The sequence below is a fragment of the Plasmodium yoelii genome, assembly GCF_900002385.2.
Source record: "Plasmodium yoelii strain 17X genome assembly, chromosome: 6".
NCBI classification, from domain to species: Eukaryota; Apicomplexa; class Aconoidasida; order Haemosporida; family Plasmodiidae; genus Plasmodium; species Plasmodium yoelii.
The window spans coordinates 879504-901917 of NC_036178.2; the positions used below are offsets into that span (position 1 = coordinate 879504).

Genomic DNA, 22414 nt, shown 5'->3' on the forward strand with positions numbered 1-22414 from the left:
ATATTAAATTGTTACATACAAAAATTGGATATTATTATTATTATTATTAATAATTGAATTATATATATATGGAAAGCAATAAAATGCTATCTTTTTTCATTTGCATATATGCATAAAAAAATGACATAAAATTATTAACGATATTTTCAAGATAAAATTCGAAAAGAAAAATAGAATTATCATAAATAAAAAAAAAAAAAAGTTAAACAATTACTTACATTATTATTATTATTATAATAATTATAATTAGTAATATTTATTTTTTAAAAAAAAAAACATTTGAATAAATAAAATTGTTTTATTTCATTCTATTTAAAATGGATAAAAAAACTCTTCCACATCATAAATACAGTTATATCCCAAAACAAAACAGAAAACTCATTTATGAGTATTTGTTTAAAGGTAGGTTGAATATATTTTATACATATTTATATGATAATTTAATATATTAACTGCTGATTTATGTGTAGTATACATTTTTGCATTAATTTTTATTTAACATGGCCAGTACATACCTTATAATATATTGCTTAGTCATAATATTATTGCTTAGTCATAATATTATTGCTTAGTCATAAGTATTATTGCCTGTTCATAAAATTATACGTAACATGCTCAGTATTATATGAACATTTGTATACACCACTAAGCGTAGCTATATAAATGCGCACAAATATATTATTTTTAAGTATAAACCTATATGACACGCAAAAGGCTTTAATTATTTTACGCCTTCCCCTGTATAAAAATTCTTTATATATCTAGCTATTTATATTAATGATTTTGCAATATTTTTTTTTTTTTGTGGCTAATTACAGAGGGTGTTATCGTCGTTGAGAAGGATGCTAAAATACCAAGACATCCACATTTGAATATTCCCAATTTACATATAATGATGACATTGAAATCATTAAAAAGCAGGAAATATGTTGAAGAAAAATACAACTGGAAACACCAATATTTTATATTAAATAATGAAGGTAAATTTGCCTGAACATGCATATTTTTTGTTTTCCTTTTCGACCTTGTATATATTACAAAAACATTTAATTTTTTTTTTTTTTTTTTTTTTTTTCTTTGAAGGTATCGAATATTTGAGAGAATTTTTACACTTACCACCTTCGATTTTCCCAGCTACTTTATCCAAAAAAACTATTAATAGAGCTCCAAAAATGGATGATGAATTTTCAAGAGAATTAAGACAACCAATGGGTCGAGGAAGAATGTACGATAAAAGAAATTTCGATTAATATATATGCCTTTTTTTCTTCGCATAAATATATCATTTTACCTAGTATGTAATTTATACACTTAACTATTATTTTTTTTTCTTAATTTATACAAATTTTTAATTTACAAAACTTTATATTTTCGTAATATATAGTTCTTTTATATAAAAAAAAAAAAAAATAACATGAGTTATATTTAAAAGGAAAATTTAATATATCATACACATATGAATTATGTGTGTGCTTATATAAAGTAAAATTGCTAAACGTAATAATAGCGATATTTACCTAAAATGGAAAAAAAAATATCATTGCCCATTTTGTATTAATGGGAATGACCTTTTTTTTGTTCAAGTTTGTATAGCACATGAAAAGAAAGGCGTGAAAAATAAACATAACATTTTTCACAATCCCACATTTACATTATGTTTATTTCGTTGTTAACACGAATTATTTTTGTAAACGGGGAATAGAGGGGGGGGGGACAAATTTTACAAAAAAAAACAAAATAAGTTATATTTGATACGTATGTATATAAAAAAATAAGCAAATTTTTCCATAAAGATTAAAAAAGAGAAGATCGTATATATGGTAACTACTTCTTTTTCTCTGTCAAAGGGTGACTACTTCTTTTTCTCTGCCAAAGGGTGACTACTTCTTCTTTTTTTTTTTTCGTTTTTTCTTTTCGTCAGTTCCAGAGTCTTTTTGGTGATCTACGGATATGGGGGCTATTTTTCCTGAAAGTATATCTTCCCTTTTTTGTTTCCTTTTAAGATATTTATTATGAATCATTTTTTTAATTTTGGATTGAATAATTTTATAATTTTCTTTTTTTTTTTCCATATATTTTTTAAAATAAGTTGGTAATTGTATATCGTAAAATTTCATTAGTGATTTTTTTGTTTGTTCAGAAAATAATTTTCTTTTTTTTTTATAGTCAGAATTTGCTTTAATCATATTTTGTCTCATTGTATTGTAATTAACAGCTTCTCTATATATTTTATCATATTCTTTTTCGTTAAAATTATTATAATATTCTTCTGCTTTTTTATTAAGGATGATATATAAATAATCTGGTCTAATTCCTTCTAAATAGTCTCTATTTTTTATTTCATTTTTTATATATTCAAGTTTTAGGAATGCATGAGATCTTTTAAGAATATCTTCATTTTCATCATTATATTGATTTTCCTTTGATATTTTAGTAAATACATTATTATTTTGATTATTGATAATAATATTATTACCTGACTTTGCAATATTTAAAAAATCAAAAAACATTCGTAATATAGATGGGTGTATTCCCTGACTATTTATTTCTTTATTAACCTTTCTAATAGCTATTGGAAGTGTTGTTTCATCATCTTCTAAAATTTTGTATATTCTATCATGATCTTCAGGGGGTGTAATTGGAGATACTTCTTTAAGGCCTCGTATTTCTATCCATTGTTTCCATAACAATTCCTTTTCGAATTTAAATATTTCTGTATAAGATGGCATATAAAATTTAAATTTATATTCTAATTTATAACAAAAATCAGAATATGTTATTTCAGATGCATTTCCAAATAATTTATTTATAAACAGTTTTGGAGTTAAGGAATGTGAACATATAGGTTTAAATGGGTCAGATATTTTTCCTATAATTTTTAATAATTCATATTTAACAGGATGTATAAAATTAAATGGTAATTCATAAGATTTTAGAAATTCTTTTTTTATTTTATCTTTTAATATCATAAATGGTTCTTTTTCTATATTATATAATGAAGATAATTTTATTGGATAATCTTCTATAATTTCTTCAATAATTTTATATTTTGATGATGATTTAAATTCATTTTTATATGCTTTATTTCTTTCATTTTCTTCTTTTTTTCTTTTATTTATTATTACTTTTGTTTTTAATTGGTTGCTTTTTTTTTGAGCGGGTTTTGAAACATATATTTTATATATCTTTGTTTTTTTATTTACATCATTTTTATTGTCTATAAAAAAACAAGAGCACTTAAAGTTGACTCTTTCAATAATATACAAACTTACAATTCCTAATATTATCCACACAAGTATTCTATTCATTTGGTGTATTATGTTTTCGCTTTATTTTTCGCTTTGTTTTTCGCTTTGTTTTTCGCTTTGTTTATCGCTTTGTTTATCGCTTTATTTTTTATGTCATGGGTGGGTTCCGATTATTCCCATTTTGATCATCTCTTTCAGTCTTGATGTGAATACATACACATACACATGCATGTATAAATACATGTCGGGGTATCTCTTTTATGTTTTATTTCAATCGAGTTGGTATATGGAGAGATGCACACAAAATGGGTTTGTTTGTTTTGTCAGTCTTACAATAATCATCATATAAGATTTACATATTTGTGTTGAACTGTTTATTTGTGGTGAACTGTTTATTTGTGGTGAGCTGTTTATTTATTAATTCCATTCCCATCAATATATCTCAAATACCGGTTACACACGGAACTCCCCTTTATTTTTTATTTTTTTTTATCTTTTAAAATATTTTCCAATTTATATAAAACTCTATGCTTATATATTTCATTTATTTATTTTTTTTATAAAAATGCGGAAAAATACGATTAAATAGTTGCTATAAATTTTTTTTTTTTTTTTTTTTTTTTTTTGTCATTTTCTTTGGCTCACTATTTTAAAATATATTTCGAATTAAATCGGATCAAACTTGAAATATTCTTTAGCTCTCTTCAATTTTATCAAGTTATTTTTTTTTGTTTACATGCTGTTACTTATTGTTCACTTTAATTTCAGTACCTAGACGATATTTATTTAATTTGCTTAAATTTGCTTAATTTTTTTTTTAATTTTCTTCTTTTTCTTCTTTTTCTTCTTTTTCTTCTTTCTTCTTTTCTTTTCTTCTTTCTTTTTTCTTTTTTTAATTTTTTTTTTTAAACTTTCCGACTATTTTTATATGTAACTCACAATCCGCAAGCATAAAAAGAAATGCACAATCACTGGGCATGTATGTAGTATGTATGTAGTATGTATGTAGTATGTATGTAGTATGTATGCAGTATGTATGTAGTATACATGTAGTATGTATGTATGCAGTATGTATGCATATGCATGTAGTATCATGTGCTTATTGACACAAAATGGGAATAGCTATATATAGTAACAAACATATAAGCGATATTAGCGACCTTCGAAGTGTTCTTTCGTTTTTTTACTTTCGTTTTATTTCTTTTTTTTACTTTCGTTTTTTTTCTTTCTTTTTTTGTTACCAACATGAATAATATAAATTTGTGTGATTTTGGGAAAGCTAAGGTTTATTTGTGGAAGACAGAGAATACAGATGAAAAAATTTTTTTAGAAATTTCAAATAAAATTCGAAGCTTATATGAAAAAATAAATTATGATGATTTATTCCATCATCTGTATAATTATATATCATATATCAATAACAGTAATAACGATTTATTTTTGAGACATGAAATTCCTTCTTATCATACAAATGGATATAAAAATAATCAGAAAAAAGAGGATCATAATTTTTTTAAGATATTTAAAAACCCGAATTATGTAAAAAGAAATGGAAACATATCAATAAATTATATTGATTTTATTGAAAAAAATTTAGAAATAAATAAAATAAATTTTTTTGCAAATATATTTATATCTATTGGTGTGCATGAATTAAACGATAATGATCTTGAACCAGATAAGAATAAAGAAGAAAACCATGATTTTATTTCAGAACCAATTCAAAAAAAAGATAATGTTAATAAACAAAATAACGATCAAAATATAAATCAAATAAATAACTTTTTAAAAATACGAAAACAGATTCTAAAATTAATTAATTCATATAATACGATATATTTTAACAATAGTTGTGTTTTTATACAACGGGTTCTTGTTATTCCATCTTCAGATAAATATGATGAATTTATTATGGACAAAATTATTGAAATTAATGAAAATTTATTATATGCCAATAATACTGATGTTATGCGCCCTTTTGAAAATGGCTCATTTATCTTTTCTTCACAAAATGGAAACCACCCCATTCCTAAAACTGGTTCGTCTGACAAGGGCGGGGAAAGCGGAAAAAATGGAAAAAATGCCAAAACTATGAATACAAAAAACGTCTTTAACTTCCAAATTAATAAAAATGTGCAGGTCGCTCGAGATTCTCCTTACTATGAGAAAGGAAATTTAGATGGCGATTCAAACAACGACGTAAAACACGATGTAAAAAAGGATGTAAAAAAGGATGTAAAAAAGGATGTAAAAAAGGATGCAAAACACGATGCAAAACACGATGCAAAACACGATGCAAAACACGATGCAAAACACGATGCAAAACACGATGCAAAACACGATGTAAAAAACGAATCCAAAACAATTCCCGATTTTGAACATTTTGAAAAAAAACCAAAACCGGAAAATTCAATTTTTACTTCTCAAATAGATGTAAAAACATCCTTTCCAAAAATAAAGAAAAAATACTCATCTACTTTTCTAAAAATCTTTAATAAAAATATCGGAAAAGAGTATATGTCTCTAAATGGTAGATCTTCATCTACAAGTTCAGATAGTTGTGAGGAAGAGAACGTTTTTATAGATAGAAAGAACAAACAAGGAAACAGTGATGGAATCATAGATGTAGTAGAATCAGATGCTTCTAAAATAAAACCGACTATTGAAGAATCACATGGATTTACCAAGGATCAAAATAATCAAAACTGTTTAAAAAAAAACAAAGAGAATATCCCCAATCATAACAGTAATGAGTGTAAATCTAATTCAGATGCAAATATTGAAGAACAAAAAAGAAAAGGAAAACAAATCACAGAATCAAAAACTAAAAAAGATATAGAGTCAGAAGAAGAATTTTCTTTTATATCTAATAACATACATAATTTCAAGATCATAATTTTTCTTCCATCTGTAAAAAAACATTTTAGTATACAATATAACAAATTTTTACAAGCAGTAATATTGAACATTTTTTATATTTTTATATTTTTTTTATATGATTTATTAACTAAAAAAAATATATGGGATTATATGGATGTGTTCCTTGAAAATTTAAATTATGATGTCATACAAAATAGGAAAGATAAAAATGAAAATATATTTAATGATAAAAAAAAAAGCATAAATAAATTTAGTATAACGAATAAAATGAAAAAAATAAATTATTTTAATAGTTATTCTGGGGTATATAAATATAGCCAAGTACAGAGATTAGCAAATTTGAAAAATGGCGTAGAAGCAAATCAAGAAAATGAACAAGTAGAAGCAGATAAGGAAAATGAACAAGTAGATGCAGATAAAGAAAATGAACAAGTAGAATATACGCGAATAAATGGAAAAACATATGTTCTTCATAACAAAAAAAATATAAATAAAAAACATACTCCACTTAAAATTAGTTACTCTGTTAATGAAGAAATGAGCATCTCTAATAGTAACACTATTTTTGGTAATTTAAAAAAATATTATTTTGATATAATTGAATCTACAACTTATCAAACAAATAAAATGATTCCTAAAGGTAGTGATGAGATGTACAGAATACGTAAGTCTAATACATATAAAGAAAATTTTATTTCAAAAAAAGATAGTTTTTATAAAAGAGAATCAAATGAATCTGGAAATTTACATCTAATACGAAATAAAAATGGATTCAGAAACTCTAGTTACGAAAATAACAATTCCAATAATGTTTGTCATTCTGATGCATGTGTTATTGGTGAAAATAGTGAACCCGATTGTTCTGTATGTTATGAAGACGATCAAATAAGTTATAATAGTTTAGAAAATTTGCATACAGATGTAAAAAATGAGGATATACAACTTAGCGAGGCAGAACCCAAATATTTAGTTGGAAAACGGGTTCTAATACAAAGTGGAGAAATCGAAAATTTTGCAGAATATGAAGAAAGCGATGTGTGTGAAATAGATGATGATGATGATAATGATGATAATAACATTTCAGAAGAAAACGAAAATCTGAATCCAATAAGCAATGATATTATTTATGAAAAAAAAAATAAAATCTTTGAAATGGATGAAAATTATAAATATAAAATTAAAAAAAAAAAAGGAGATATATTTTTATTATTAGGAAGCCCATTAGATTCAATAGAAGAATATTTAAAATGTTTCGAAATTTGTAAAATAAAAAATGATTATTTATATCAAGGAAATATATATTTTTCTATATCTTTATCTATATATTTATATATTAAACAGAATTGGGGAAATTTTTGTCGTATAAATAACAATGAAAATTATTTTTTTCGTTTTCATGATATAATAGAAAATTTAATTTTAGAAACGTATCAAAAATTATTACCAAACAAATATACTAATTACACAAATTTTTTTTTTGATACATCTTATAGTGGAACCTTAGCAAAAGACCGTTTGTATAATATTGGAATAGGAACATCTAACAATAATACTAGTAGTAATAATAATAATCATCATCATAATTTAATTAGTGCAAATTCTATAAGTAGTGCTACATCTATTGGAATCACTTCATTTGTTACGAACCCATCTCATTCGGGTTCTATTGCATCTAACACAGGAGCAAATAATAATAACTATTATTATAATAATTATCTAAACAATTTTAATCTGTATTTATATGGTCATGAACAAACAAATCATGATGGACAAAATAATGTTAAAAAAAATATAATCTCATTTATTAATATGTTAAAAGAAAATGATAAAAATGTTGAAGGAAAAAAAAATAAAATAGATAAAGAAAATTATCTTGATTCTAATTCAAATCATGTTTATTATTTTTTTAATTTAGAAATAAAACATCATAATATTTTACTTTATTTAATTGCTTTGATAGAATATAAATTGAATCAAGCATTATTGTTTTTACAAAAAACATCATCACATCTAAGTGAACAAATAAATACATCTACATCAACCGTTGTAAGTAGTGGAATCAAATCATTGACAGCACAAGAACACTTTTGTGATTATTTAATATGTTTATTAAAATTTATAATTATGATTAAAAAAAATGAAAAAATTCATATATTTTATATTATAAATAAATATTCTTATATTGCTGAAAGATTTATTCACAATATATATATAAGATACTATATCGAATTATTACTAATTTATAAACATCTTGGAGCTTTTCGAAAATTTGCTTTTACTGTATATATGTTATGTACATACTTTTATCAAAATAAAAAATATTATCTTGCTTTTTTTTTTCTCAATAATATCCTTCCGTTTTATAATTTACCAAGCATATCCTCTTATTCTTCTTACCAAAAATATAAACAAATTAATTTGTTCAAAATAAACAAAAATGAAGATACATCTACTTTTCAAAGTGGACAAAACTATCAAAAAATGTTATCCAATGATCCCAATTTTGAAAATAAAGAAAAAAATATTCTCTATCAGTATATTAATAATTTATTATTTAAAAATAAATACGACAAATTTGTTAATTTTCCAATGCATTGGCTTTATAAAGATCCACAGACTCGTATTTCCAGTGATTCTAGTGATTCTAGCGGTTCTAGTGGTTCTAGCGATTTTGGAAACATTAAATATGATAGATGCAGGAGAAATAATGAAGCAGAAGGAGAGTCAATATGTGAAATAAGTAAAAGTGATGGAGAAAATAATAAAGTGATAAAAGAAAAATCGGATGAAAGAGAAAAATATATTTCTCAAGAGATGTGTAGTAATAGATGTGAAAATATTCATAAACAATATATTTCATTATATTATTTAAAAGGTTGTGGATACACATATAGTTTAGATAATTTATTTAATTTTTGTTCGAAAGATATTAGTAGTAAAAGTATAATGCATCTACATAAACATATAAATAAATTAAAATTTGTGATAAAAAAAAAAAAATATAATAATACAATTCATTATAGTATTCTTTATTTTTTATCACAAATTTTAAAAAATATGGAATATGAAAAAGAATATGTTTTTGCAAATCTTTTATTTCTTCTATTTTTAAACAAATATTTATCTAAACAGATGCAAAAAGAGACACTAAATAATATATATGAAATATTGAATAAAAAAAAACATTATATATCTTTCCCACCCTTTATAACCTTACTATTAGATGATAAAAGAAAAAAAAAAAATATAAAATATTTAAAAAAACTTTATAAGGATAGTTATGGAAAAGAATCGATAGATAATAATGATGATTCTAAATTAGATTATAGCTCAGAAAGCTTACCTGAAAATTATAAATATAATTCATCTGGGTTTTATCTTCTTTCGGATTCTAACGATATAGATGATAACTTATTTCAAACAGATTCTTCAATATCAAATGCATCTATAAAAATTGCATCTATTTCAAAAGAACCAGATGTAAGAAAATCTATTTCGAAGAAAGGAACACAAGGAAATGTGGCTGGAAACGTGGCTGGAAACGTGGGTGGAGATGCGGATGGAAATGTGTATAGAAATAGTGAGCATATTTCCAAAAATAAATTGCATTTTCTAAGTGGGTTCACAGAAGGTAGATGTGCACCTCTTCCAATATTAAAAAATATCCAATATCCCAAAACAGGGAATAATAATGAAAAAATATATAAAAAAATTAAACCAGTAAATATAAAAAATGAAAATAAAAAAGATAAAGATATATTTAAATATAACCCGTTTAACGAAAAAGAAAAAAATATAAAAATCCAAAATATTTGTTCTACTAATGAATTAAAGAATATAATAGTAACTCTAAAGAACCCATTAGATGTTGATATAGTTTTAAATAATTTAATTTTAATATCGTCAGGAGTATCTATAGAAAATTATCCAACTAGCGTTATATTATTATCAAAAAAAAAAAAAAAAAATACAAATGTTAGCTTATCATTTAAAGCTAAAGAACCTGGAATGTTATATATCCTTGGAATTTCTTATTATATAAATTATTTACATTTTGAACAATATTTTTTATATGATACTAATCTTCTTTATAAATATATTATGACCAATTCAGACACAAACACTTTATCAGAATTTTCCAAAACGGGCGATTCATTTTCAATGCAATTTAGGATGGAAAAGGGGTGCAATCAAAATGGGGAAAATAGCAAACATATACAAAATGGGGGAAGTAGCAAAAATGGAGGAAAAAAAAAACTACTAATTGGAAACGTTTTAAATATGTCAAGTGTATTCCAAGTTTTTGTTATTAATAAATATGTCCATCTTGAATCTGAAATAAAATTTGTTAATTTTGGAAAATATATAAACATAGAATCATTAATAAATGATAAAGAATACATAAACAATTATTATAGAGTACCATTAATTGAAAAAAAGAAAAATAAACAAGATGAAATGTTAAATAGTATAAATAAGAATACAGATGTAGATACATCTCCAGTAAAAACAATAATAGATAACGAAAATAAAGAATTTTCTGAAAGAAAATATAAAGTTAGTGTAGTAGATGCAGAACATACTACTATAAATCAAAATAGAGAAATATACAAAAATCAATTTGTATATAGTAATGAAAATAGTCCATGTAGCTATTCTAACAATATAGAATGTTTATCTATTTCATCGTCTTATATTACAGATGAAAGTGAAAGGTCTTATCAACGTTATTTTTTAAATCCTATAGAAGAAGATAGAACCCGAAAATTACCCTTATGGAATTCTAAGGATATTGAAATAAACGGAAAAAATAGACAAGATTTAGAAAATAATAGTTTTTATACTAATAAAAAAAATAGCTATCAAAACAGTGAAGAAGAATCAAGTATGAACATTTCAAACTTCCCTATATCATTTAACCAATATAGAATTGAAAGAAAAAAAAAATCAATAAGTTTTGAAAATGATAATGATAATATATATTTTTCTAGTGACCCAAGATATGAAGAAATATTAGAAGGTGAAATAAAATTTTTATGTTTAGTTTGTGAAAATACAAGTAATATAGATGTAAATTATATAAATGTTAAGGTAAAATATAAAAATAAATTAATTGGGAATCATTTTATAAAATTCTATTTTGATAAATCTTTTTATATAAAAAAAGAACAAATAGAATCATATAATAATCAAAAATATAAAGATAATTACCAACCAAGTTTTAATGAAAATATATTTTTTTGTCATAATAAAGGAAAAAAATTAAAAGTTAAAAAAAACCATACTTTATATATACCTATTAAATGTATAGGTTCAATATTAATAAATGAATGTGATGTTCATATAATTTATTCAAGTTTTAAAAATTGTTCATATTATTCTATTAAAAAATTGAAACTAAAATTAAATGTTAAAAGAAATATATATATCGAAAGTATTTTATATTTTCCATATGTTAGTTTTAATTGGGATAAAATATTGACTAAAATTCTAAACTCAGATTATTATAGAGAATATGCAATAAATAAGTTAGGAACCATAAAAAAAAACAATGAATCAATAACAAATTCAAGCTCAGATTCACAAAGTTGTTATGATATATCTATAATGCAAAATAATAATGAGGAACCAGATGATACGATTTATCAAAATGCCAAAAATAAAATTATTAAAAATACGAAAACACACGTGCATCTAAATAATCAAGCTTTTATAACAAATGCCAAACATGATCTCAAAAATGTATTAAATGAAGATGCAAATAAAAATGAAGATGAAAATAAAAATTTGGACTCTATGAGATGCACTCACGATAATAATAGTGATTGCCTAAGTGATTCTACTACAACGAAACAGTATCAATATACTTCGAATGAAAATTTAACTTTTTCTGATATAAATAGTGAATCGTCAGCTAGCCATTTTGAAAAAAAAAAAAAAAAAAAAAAATATAGGAACAAAAATCAGGAAAATAATAAATTACTAGAAAATTATAATCAACTTAATAAAATAATTCACACAAAAAAAAGTGACTTAAATATATGTACTGATAATAAATATATATTTTTAGAAATATATATAAAAAATGATAGTGGATATGTTAATTATTGTAAAAGTAAAAAATTAAAAAGAAGACCAACATGTGTTGTTGATAAAGATAATCATCCAAATAAATGGATTATATGGATTAAAAGATTAAAAAGAAAAAAAAATATTATATTTAAAAAAAAAGAAGATATAATAAAATATTTTCTACTATACATAGATTATTATGTTTCTCTAACTTATTCAAGACATAAAAAAATGGGAATACTAAGTAGTTACAGTTCATATTTAAATAATATTTATATAAATAAAAAAAAAATAGAAGATTTCTTTTTAAATTTTAAATCTGATACTTATCAAAATGAAACTATTCAATCACATAAAGAAACTACATTATCTAAAATAGATACAAATAATGTAGATTTGTATTCTGTCTGTCAAAATTATAGATCACTAAATTCTATGAAAAAACGACAACAATTTCATGATACTAATAATACGATAGATTCTATCGAGGCTGACAAAGAATTAGAAAATAAATGGGAAAACTATTCCCAAACAAATAAAAAGTTATCGTTTCATAATATTGGGAAATATTTACAAAATTCAAATGGATATAATTGTTATTATATAGAAGATGAAAAATCTGAGTTATCAACAAACAAACATAAATTGTTTGAAAATAATTGGGTGAATAATTTATTTTATCCATATGTATTATTAGAACCAGAATTTCAGAATTGTAAAAAAAAAAATAGTGTTATTATTCCAAGTTGTTCAAAAACACTAAATTTTACAAATATAAATAAAATAGGAATTAGAAAAAATTATTTTGAAACAGCTGTAAACGAGTTTTTTTTAATAAAAATTTGGATAAGGAATATGTCCTCTGTTGATCTTGGGAAATATACACTTTTTATATTTCCATCAAATTTAAATTGTATAAAAATAATTGGTACTTTGAATAAAAATGGATATCTTACTAGATGTGAAAATACCAAAGAATGCAAAAAAACGAATTGTGTAGAAACTGAAAATGTGGAACAAATTTCAAATCAAACAAAACACCACAAGCATAGACAAAAACGCAGATCAAATGTTTCCCTTTTACATTCATTAAATGCTTATTCCTTGTTTCCTGGAAAAGTTTTTTTTTACATAGCCATTTATTTTCATAATTTTCACACACTACTATTTCACCATGAGCCAATTCTCGTTACTATCGTGTAGTTATGACCCCCATTTTTACCACCCATTTGATAACCACTTAATTGCATGTGCATGGAAAAATACCATTTTTCACATATTTATTTTATTTTATTTTTAATCCGTTTTGGCGCCCCATGCTATAATTCGCTATTTTTGCGCAACTTCATGTGATCACGATTTGTATGCTCATCGTGTTTATTCATTGCAGTTATTTTCTTCATTCATACCAACTTAAATTTGGTCGCTTAAATTAAGTCTCCTTATTTATAAATGTTTATGTAAAAATAAAATATAGTTACAATATGATTTCACCTAAATATTCGCTTACTTTTTTATAAGTATTATTCTATTTATTTTTTTTTTTTACCCTTTCATCAATTGCCTTTTAATAATGAAAGAGCCGTTACAATACGTAAAATCGATTTATAAAAAAAAATAAGTTGAAATTTTTTTTTTTCGCTACATAATTAAAGCTAATCGATAAAATATTTTAAATCGTATGAACGTTCATAAAATATGAAAAAAAAATAAACATTTTATGTAATTATAATAAAAAAAAACAAACATTGATGACATGTGATATGATAAAGGGCAAAAATAAATGACAACATATATCCATTTCGTATTGCTTAGGCAGGTAAAATTTTTGAAATTTGTAGAAAAAATCATAGGATGATGAAAAGGGAGAAAAAATATGACCAAAAAAAAAAAAACTAGCCAATGTTAATAAAATTTAAAAAGTTATAGCTATTTATTGCAAATTTTATGAGCATACAAAAATATGAGGAAAAAAGATAAAAATATAATATATATATTAAGAATGTAGCTAGTAATTTCGCTATATGTTTCTCATCATTCATTGAGTATAATTTAAACATTTTTTGCGTCTTAATTATTTTATTTACCCCATTTTTGGGAATCTCTATTTTTAATGTGTTAAGAAAAAAAAAACTCAAAATTTTTTTTAATGATGGATAATATTGTGTTACCTGGAGAAGTAGTTGGAAACCTAAATAATTATATAAGTGGAAATAATACATATATATTGAATAATGAAATAAGATCAACCATATTAGGTAAAAAGAATATTAGTATTAATAATGAGAATAAAGAAATTATTAACATTGACGTTATAAAAGATTATACACCTTTACCCCAAGTAGGAGATCTTGTTATATGCAAAGTATATAGAGTAACATTTAATATGATATATTGTAACATTCTATTAACAAATAATAAACCATTAAAAAATAGTCTTAAAGGATATATAAATAAAAGTGATATACATATATATGAAGGAGATCTAGGAGATAATTTTGATTGTTTTAAACAAGGAGACATAATTAAAGCAAAGGTTTTATCAATAGGTCAACATTCATCATACAAACTTTCTACTGTTGGATCGGATTTAGGCGTTATTATAGCATTAAGCGAAAAGGGTATATAATAAAAAATGAACAAACTATTTTTTTTTTTTTTTTTTTTTACTATAAATTATATGTATATATATACAATACTTTGTTTGGACATATAAAATCTTATTTAATATTCGTCATTGATAATTTTACATGACTATAATTTTTTTTTTCTGACCAATGCAGGCGATATATTACAACCAGCGGCATGGAATTTGATGGTCAATTTAAGTGACATGAGTTTCGAACAAAGAAAGGTCTCCAACGAGTTTTCTTTCCCATGTAATGCTTACACGTCTTAACGCATTTTTTCAATGCTTACATGTCTTAACGCATTTTTTCAATGCTTACGATTTTTTTTATTATTATTACTATTATTTTTTTTTTTATTATTTTTTATTATTTTTATTTTCCCGCACGGTCTTGGCTACTTAATCGTAGCATAACAGTGAAGTGTTATACGACCATGTGCGAGGAAAAAAACAAAAAAAACAAAAGGTATAAAAAAAACAAGGTATAAAAAAACAAGGTATAAAAAAACAAGGTATAAAAAAATAAGGTATAAAAAAGCATTATAACATTTTTAAAATAATACAGAAAAATTTCCAACTTTATAGTTTAACAAAAAATTATTTTTGAAAATAATTTTAACTTACATAAACATTCCCAAAAGGTTGGAGGAAACTATATTGTCTTTTTCTTTTTTGTTTTTTATTTCCCCGTTATTATTAGAATTAGTATTTATTTGTGGCTGTTTTTTTATATCATTTTTTTTTATATCGTTTTTTTTTAAAGTGATAAAATTTAGTTTGGGTGATTTATTTGTGGTTAGTTTTTTTTTTTTTTTTGAAATATGTTTATTTTTTGTGGTTGCTTCTATTTTACCACTTATTTTACCATTTATTTTATCATTTATTTTATCATTTATTTTTTTGTCCATGTTTTTTTCTAGATACTCTTCATAATTTTTGTACATGTCTTTTAAGGCATGCTTGAATTTTTCTTGTCTTGAAATATTTCGATACAAAACAGAAGAAACTAAATCATTCCATGTAAAGTTTTTTAGATATTTGAGATGCCAAAAACTATCTCTTAAAATATTTTTTCGTTTTTTTCCACTAATTATTTGATTATTTAATAATTTTTCTACATTTATAGCATCCTTTTTATTAACAAATTCTACATATCCATCTTTATATTTTACTTTTTTATGATTTGTTTCTTTTGATAATATATTATTTTCATCATTTTTTATTTTATTTAAATGAATTTTATCAATTTCTCCATATTTACTAAAAAATTCTCTTATTTTTGAGGGATATAATCCTATAGGTATATGTGATAAATAAATAATACCTTTTTTTGATTCTTCTTTTTTGGCATGTTTCCACAAACTATCATTAAATAGAAATCGTTCGTCTATTTGTTCGTTCATTCTATCATTTTCTACAATTTCGTTATCATTTTCTACTTTCCCATTACTATCATTTTCTTTGTTAATTTGTTTTTGGTTACTATCCACGTCGTTGTCATCCATTCTTGTTTTTTTTATTTTTATTTATTTTTTTATTTTTTTTTTTTTTTTTATTTCTTTAATTTATTATGTTATACATATTAAGTTATCCATACTATAATTACAAATACAAAAATAAAGTATGTTACATATATAATTAAATAATAGCGAAAATTATGTTGCCTTAATTTTTTGTTTTTTATTTATTGCTTACAATTTCATTTTCCAAACTCGTATTTATAAAAACGATTTTTATCAATATGATATTATAACCATTTAATTATTATTTTTTTTTAATTTAGTCATCAGTTTATTTATTTATTTTTTTTAAAACAATTTCGGTATGTATATATTTATCATTGCGACTGCATTTTATTCCTATGATTTTGTACGACCAATTAGCATCAGTATATATGAAAATAATTTGGCACTTTTTTTTTTAAATTTATCAATATAATATTAAAAAAAAATAAAAAAAATAAAAAATATATATATACATATATATATACATACGTATATATTAGCATATGCTATATTTATATGTTTTACATTCATATATATAGCCACATGATGCTCTAAATTTATTTTCCTTTTTTAGTGAAAACATTTTTTCTCAATTTTATTTAGTATAATATTCCATTGAACAAAAGACCTGCCTCTTTTTTTGTAATTTATGCATGAACATTTAAACGTTCAGAATATACTTTTAAAACCCAAATGAAAAAATAAAATTTCGTATATTATATTATATATGCTTATTCGCTGGAAAAATCTATACATAAAATAGAACATGGAAAACAGCCAATATTATAATAGACTAGTAGAACTAAATTTACTAGCTGAACAAATTTTTTGTCAAAATAAAAAATTATTATTAATAGATAATAACTTAAATGGCATCCGATCAACTAAGGGCGGTTATCGACGAAATGAAATTACCAAGAATGTTTCAAAAATGAGTATTCACAATAATTTATTTTTAACGTTAAATAAAACACAAATAAATGACCACTTGGACAATGTACGAAAAAAATAAAAAAAATAAAAAAATATATATATAATATGAACATGCAATAAATTTTTGTACAATTTATGAAAAATATTATGACCAAGTCATAAAAATAAAAACAAAAATAAAAACATTTTACATTATACATGTCAATTTCTAATTTTTTCTTTTCACACTTTCATAAATATTAATTGATATTTTTTTTACACAAATATAGGTGGAGAAAATTCTTACTGAACAACGGGACAAGTCAAGAGAAAAGAGAAAACGTCTTATCAATGATCTTATAAAATTAAATCCAAGTGTCACTGAATTACCTTTAGAAGAGGCAAAATTTTTATTAAGGTAACAAATTGCTTGCACATTTAATTCGCACACATGTATACATATATATAAACAAATAAATATGTATAGAAGAATACGAAAATTATTTTGAATAATAAACATGTTGAATAATACACATATTGAATAATACACATATTGAATAATAAACATATTGAATAATAAACATATTGAATAATAAACATATTGAAGATATATGCCAATTAAAAAAACAAAACAACGTGGAATAAACAAAACAATGTATTAATTTTAGTGAGGAAACATCTCATACAACAATTGATGGTTTTTATTATTTGGTGAGAGGACATATAGCGATAAAAAAAATGTAATGAAATAAAATGATAAATGTCACTAAATAATATTTTCACAAAATTTTGTAGCATTCTTGGGATGCACTTTCTTTGTTTAACTAATTATATTTATGATATTTTTTTTTTTTTTTTTTGTTCCTAATGTATAAAACTTTGAAAAAAATTTGAATTTTTATATTCCTTTTAATTATTTTTTTTATAAGAACTTTTATTTTCTGTTTCCCAATATGTTGTATCATGATCTTGATAAAAAATTATTTCTTTATCAGAAATGTTTTTTCTACACTTGCTCATATTTTGGTATTTTTCTTCAAGGGGGTTTGATGGGTATTCTTTTATATAAAACTCTTTTGTTTTATTGTATTTTTCTAAATAATCTTCATCATTTTGGATATCATACCTAAGATATAGTATACGAAAAAGTGTGTGCAAAAATTGTAGTTATATATATATATAGTGAGCATGTTATTAATTTACTAACCAGCCTGAAACATGCACTTTAGGGTTGTAATTTTGTGATCTCCTATAGTCCAAACACTCATCTCTGAATTTATTTTCTTTAGACATTTTTATTATGAAAAGTTTGCAGTTTAAATTAGGGTTTTCTTATGTCTATATGCATATGCCCTTTTTTATTTCAACTTTTTTTTTTCAACTTTTTTTTTAACTTGTTTTTTTAAATATATAATGACGAGCGATACGGGTATATATAAACGGAAAAGCATAAAACTAACAACTTATAAATAAATATAATAATGTAAATGTATGTATTTAAAAGACAAGATGGTTACAAAAAGGTTGGATAAATTGTATTTATTTTCATCCTTTTTTATATTAATATATGATTGACATGGGAATTATTATTGCCTTTTGACGATTTATACATTTTTGGAATTGTAACTATTTTATTTTTTTTTTTATTGTTATCATATTTTTTTTTAATAAATAAATTTACTTTGGTAGCTAGCCATTTATATAATGAGAATAGCTAAGTATGTTTTGTGTGCATTGGGGTATATATGTATATTTTTTTGTCTTTTATGTAATAAATTTTAATTCGCTCTTTTTTATATAGAGATATTCTAATAATGATATACAAACAAAAAAATTTATTATATTGTGCAACTAGTTTATAAGAATATTTCTTCAATTATTTTTCCTTTACATAACATGATAACATTTTTTTACCTTGCATAGTCATTTTTTTACCTTACATAGTCATTTTTTACCTTGCATAGTCATTTTTTACCTTGCATAGTCATTTTTTTTTTATTTTTTTTTATTTTTTTTTTTTAAGCTTTTCGGGATAATAAAATAGCAAAATTAGTTGTACATATAATTTATATACCATAAGTATCCATGCTGCAATGAGAAAAATTCCCGATTTTTTTTTAGTATAGTACTTAAAAGAATTAAGAGATATATTGATAAGACCTAAAATATATTACATTTTTATAACCTTAACCGTAAATTAATAATTTGCATATTTGTGCACAATGTGGAAACTATATTGTTTAGGAGATTGCACAAAACTATAGGGGAAAGAAAAATTGTTAATTCATAAAATTTACAAATTTGTATTTTTAGAGTGAATTAAAAAAAATGAAAAGGAAAAAATAGTATAATAATGTAAAATATATACATATATATATATTTATTTATTTATAGGCGAAATTGAATTGATGTTGATAAAAATGAATCAACGGTGAAAAAAAATACATGTTTTAAAATCACTCAAAACTAAATACATATTATTGCAAAAGAGTAAAACATATTTTTATTATACCCCAATTTTAGTTGGATATATTTGCAGAAAAATAAAAAAATGTTTAATGTTAATCACAAACTTGCATTTATTTAATTAAATGTTGTAGTTTATGTTATATATATGCATTACATTTTTTTTTTTTTTTTTTTTTTTTTTTTTCTTTTAATCACGTGAATATTTATTTAAAAAAAAATAGTAAAAATAAAAAAGTATTTTTTTACACATCAAAGGTAAGGAAAAGTATATTTATAATATTATTTGAAATATACAAAGTTAAAGGAAAAAATGAAAAAAATTATTAATGGAATTGAAAAATTAAAAACATTTGGGGAGGTAGGGAAATTTGATGTTGTGTTTAGAAATGGTAGATCAAATATAAATTTAATTGAACAAAAAAAATATATTTCTATATTACTTGATAAGAGTGGATATCGAAAATTTGAAAAAACACATTCCATTTTTGATAGAAATAAAAAAATATTAAGAGAAACCCCAAATAATTATACTATAATAGCTTTACTCTCTTTAGTATGTACGCCTGGTTTTTTTTATAAAAAATATAATAGTATGAAAAATAATGTAGCTAGTTGCTCAAATTTAGAAAAAACCTATTTATTAAATAAAGAGGATATAAAAAATGGAGAAATGAAAGAAGTAAAAGTAAATAATGATAAAGATACCGTATTAGTAATAAATATAGATAATAATTATTATTGTGTCGGACCAAAATGTCCCCATTATTCAGCACCGTTAAGATTAGGTTTATTAACAAAAGAATATGTTACATGCCCATGGCATGATGCAAAATTTGATATAAAAACAGGAGAATGTATTAATGGTCCATCTTTTGATGATATTCCAAAATATAATGTTATTGTTGAAGATGATAAAATTTATGCATATATACCAAAAGAAATTGAGTTATTTGAAAAAAAAAAAATATGTCCATGTAATGGTACAAAATCATGTGAAAAAGGAAAGAAAAAAAAAATCGTAATAATAGGTGGAGGTGCAGCAACATTAGGAGCTATAGAATCATTTTTAAAAATTGGATTTGATGGTGAAATTATTATTTGTAGTCAAGATTCATATAAACCATATGATAAACCAACATTATCAAAAAATATTTCCAATTTAGATACCAGTTTAGAATTATATAATGAAATAAAATTAAAAGATGATAAATATTATGATAGAGAAAATATTACATATATGTTAAATACTACTGTTGAGAAATTAGATGATGAAAATAAAAAAATATATTTACAAAATGGAAAAGAAATAGAATATGATCAGATTCTTATAACAACCGGTTTACGTCCAGCACCATCTCCTATACAAAATAATATTCAAGTTAATAATTTATTTACACTTAATCGATTAGATGATAATATAAAAATAGGATCTGTTGCTAAAGAAGGAACTAAATGTGTAATTATTGGATCATCTTTTATTGCATGTGAATTAACATCTTCATTAAAAAAAAAAAATGTAAATATTTCGATGGTATCTAAAAATTCGGTTCCATTTATTGGAGCATTTGGAGACAAAATTGGAAATATTGTATTTAACATTTTAAAAGAAAAAAATGTAGATTTTTACCCAAACACATATCCAGTAGAATATATAATTGATAATAGCTATTTTGGTTTGAAAAAAAAAAATAAAACAATACATGGGGTTAAGTTAAATACAGGAGAAATAATAAAATGTGATTATGTTATTGAGGCATTAGGATGTAAACCAAATTCAGAATTTCTTAATAATAAATTTAAAAATGAACAAGGGTTTATATTAGTTGACAAACATTTCAAAGTGAAAGATTCTCAGGATATATACGCCGCTGGTGATGTTTGTGTTTTTCCATACTTCGTGACTGGTAGCACTAATGGGCCTGCCCACGTTCACTCATGCTTGCTAATTTCGTTACTCATTTTTGTTCATTTCGTTCACTCATGCTTGCTAATTTCGTTCACTCATTTTTGTTCATGTTTTTTCATGTTTGCTAATTTCGTTCCGTTTCGGCAGGGGAGCCAGTGAACATATGCCACTGGAATGTAGCGATACAGCAAGGAAGAATAGCAGCAAATAATATGATAAGTAATAATAAGGAAAGCTATAATTTTATTCCATTTTTTAATACAAATATTTTTGGTAAGAATTTTCGTTATTCTGGTTTTGTCAAAGATTATGAAAAAATAATATACGAAGGAGACGTAAGTAAATATAATTTTGTTGCATATTTTGTTAAAAACAATAAAATAGATGCAATATTGACACTTGGAAATAATAAAATGGCTGCACTAAATGAATGTTTGTTAAAAAATAAAGTTCCTAAGGTTTATGAGTTAGAAGCTGGTTTGAAAAACAGTGATACAATGATATTGTCTCTCAAAAATTAGATAATCAATCTCTATATCCATTATATAAAATTGTATGTATATGCATCCACATACCATACTTCACTGTGTTATTATGCTTTTGTTTCTACCACTCGACCATCCCGAAAATTTCGACAATTTCTACCATCTCGATATCCGTTTCGCTTGTTTTTCGTTTGGTCATACCGAACTCGGTATATATATAACCAAAAAGGGTTAGAAGTATAGAGTCAGGGTTGGTAATGGTAGTTACATAAATAAAGAAATAAATAAAGAAATAAATAAAGTTATAT

General features: G+C 23.1%; 8 protein-coding genes across 8 annotated transcripts; 5 read left to right on the forward strand and 3 right to left on the reverse strand.

The window, feature by feature from the left end:
- Positions 1–317: 317 nt before the first annotated feature.
- PY17X_0619900 (40S ribosomal protein S10, putative) lies at positions 318–1250 on the forward strand (the record flags this gene model as incomplete). Its single annotated transcript, XM_725250.1, has 3 exons — positions 318–402; positions 819–980; positions 1084–1250. The coding sequence occupies 3 exons, from the start codon at positions 318–320 to the stop codon at positions 1248–1250; spliced, it is 414 nt and encodes a 137-aa protein (XP_730343.1).
- Positions 1251–1880: 630 nt separating this feature from the next.
- On the reverse strand, positions 1881–3308 carry PY17X_0620000 (conserved protein, unknown function; the record flags this gene model as incomplete). The annotated part of the gene is made up of 1 exon (XM_725251.1): positions 1881–3308. The coding sequence occupies one exon, from the start codon at positions 3306–3308 to the stop codon at positions 1881–1883; it is 1428 nt and encodes a 475-aa protein (XP_730344.1).
- A 1185-nt stretch (positions 3309–4493) lies between these two features.
- PY17X_0620100 (conserved Plasmodium protein, unknown function) lies at positions 4494–13403 on the forward strand (the record flags this gene model as incomplete). The annotated part of the gene is made up of 1 exon (XM_726164.2): positions 4494–13403. One exon carries the CDS (start codon positions 4494–4496, stop codon positions 13401–13403), a length of 8910 nt encoding a protein of 2969 aa, XP_731257.2.
- Positions 13404–14352: 949 nt separating this feature from the next.
- PY17X_0620200 (3'-5' exoribonuclease Csl4) lies at positions 14353–15099 on the forward strand (the record flags this gene model as incomplete). Its single annotated transcript, XM_726165.2, has 2 exons — positions 14353–14821; positions 14984–15099. The coding sequence occupies 2 exons, from the start codon at positions 14353–14355 to the stop codon at positions 15097–15099; spliced, it is 585 nt and encodes a 194-aa protein (XP_731258.2).
- Positions 15100–15449: 350 nt separating this feature from the next.
- PY17X_0620300 (pre-rRNA-processing protein ESF2, putative) lies at positions 15450–16334 on the reverse strand (the record flags this gene model as incomplete). Its single annotated transcript, XM_726166.1, has 1 exon — positions 15450–16334. The coding sequence occupies one exon, from the start codon at positions 16332–16334 to the stop codon at positions 15450–15452; it is 885 nt and encodes a 294-aa protein (XP_731259.1).
- A 766-nt stretch (positions 16335–17100) lies between these two features.
- On the forward strand, positions 17101–17668 carry PY17X_0620400 (conserved protein, unknown function; the record flags this gene model as incomplete). Its single annotated transcript, XM_724103.1, has 2 exons — positions 17101–17331; positions 17537–17668. The coding sequence occupies 2 exons, from the start codon at positions 17101–17103 to the stop codon at positions 17666–17668; spliced, it is 363 nt and encodes a 120-aa protein (XP_729196.1).
- A 487-nt stretch (positions 17669–18155) lies between these two features.
- On the reverse strand, positions 18156–18539 carry PY17X_0620500 (conserved Plasmodium protein, unknown function; the record flags this gene model as incomplete). The annotated part of the gene is made up of 2 exons (XM_022955414.1): positions 18156–18372; positions 18454–18539. 2 exons carry the CDS (start codon positions 18537–18539, stop codon positions 18156–18158), a joined length of 303 nt encoding a protein of 100 aa, XP_022813193.1.
- Positions 18540–20025: 1486 nt separating this feature from the next.
- On the forward strand, positions 20026–22142 carry PY17X_0620600 (uncharacterized protein; the record flags this gene model as incomplete). Its single annotated transcript, XM_724104.1, has 2 exons — positions 20026–21619; positions 21769–22142. The coding sequence occupies 2 exons, from the start codon at positions 20026–20028 to the stop codon at positions 22140–22142; spliced, it is 1968 nt and encodes a 655-aa protein (XP_729197.1).
- Positions 22143–22414: the final 272 nt, after the last annotated feature.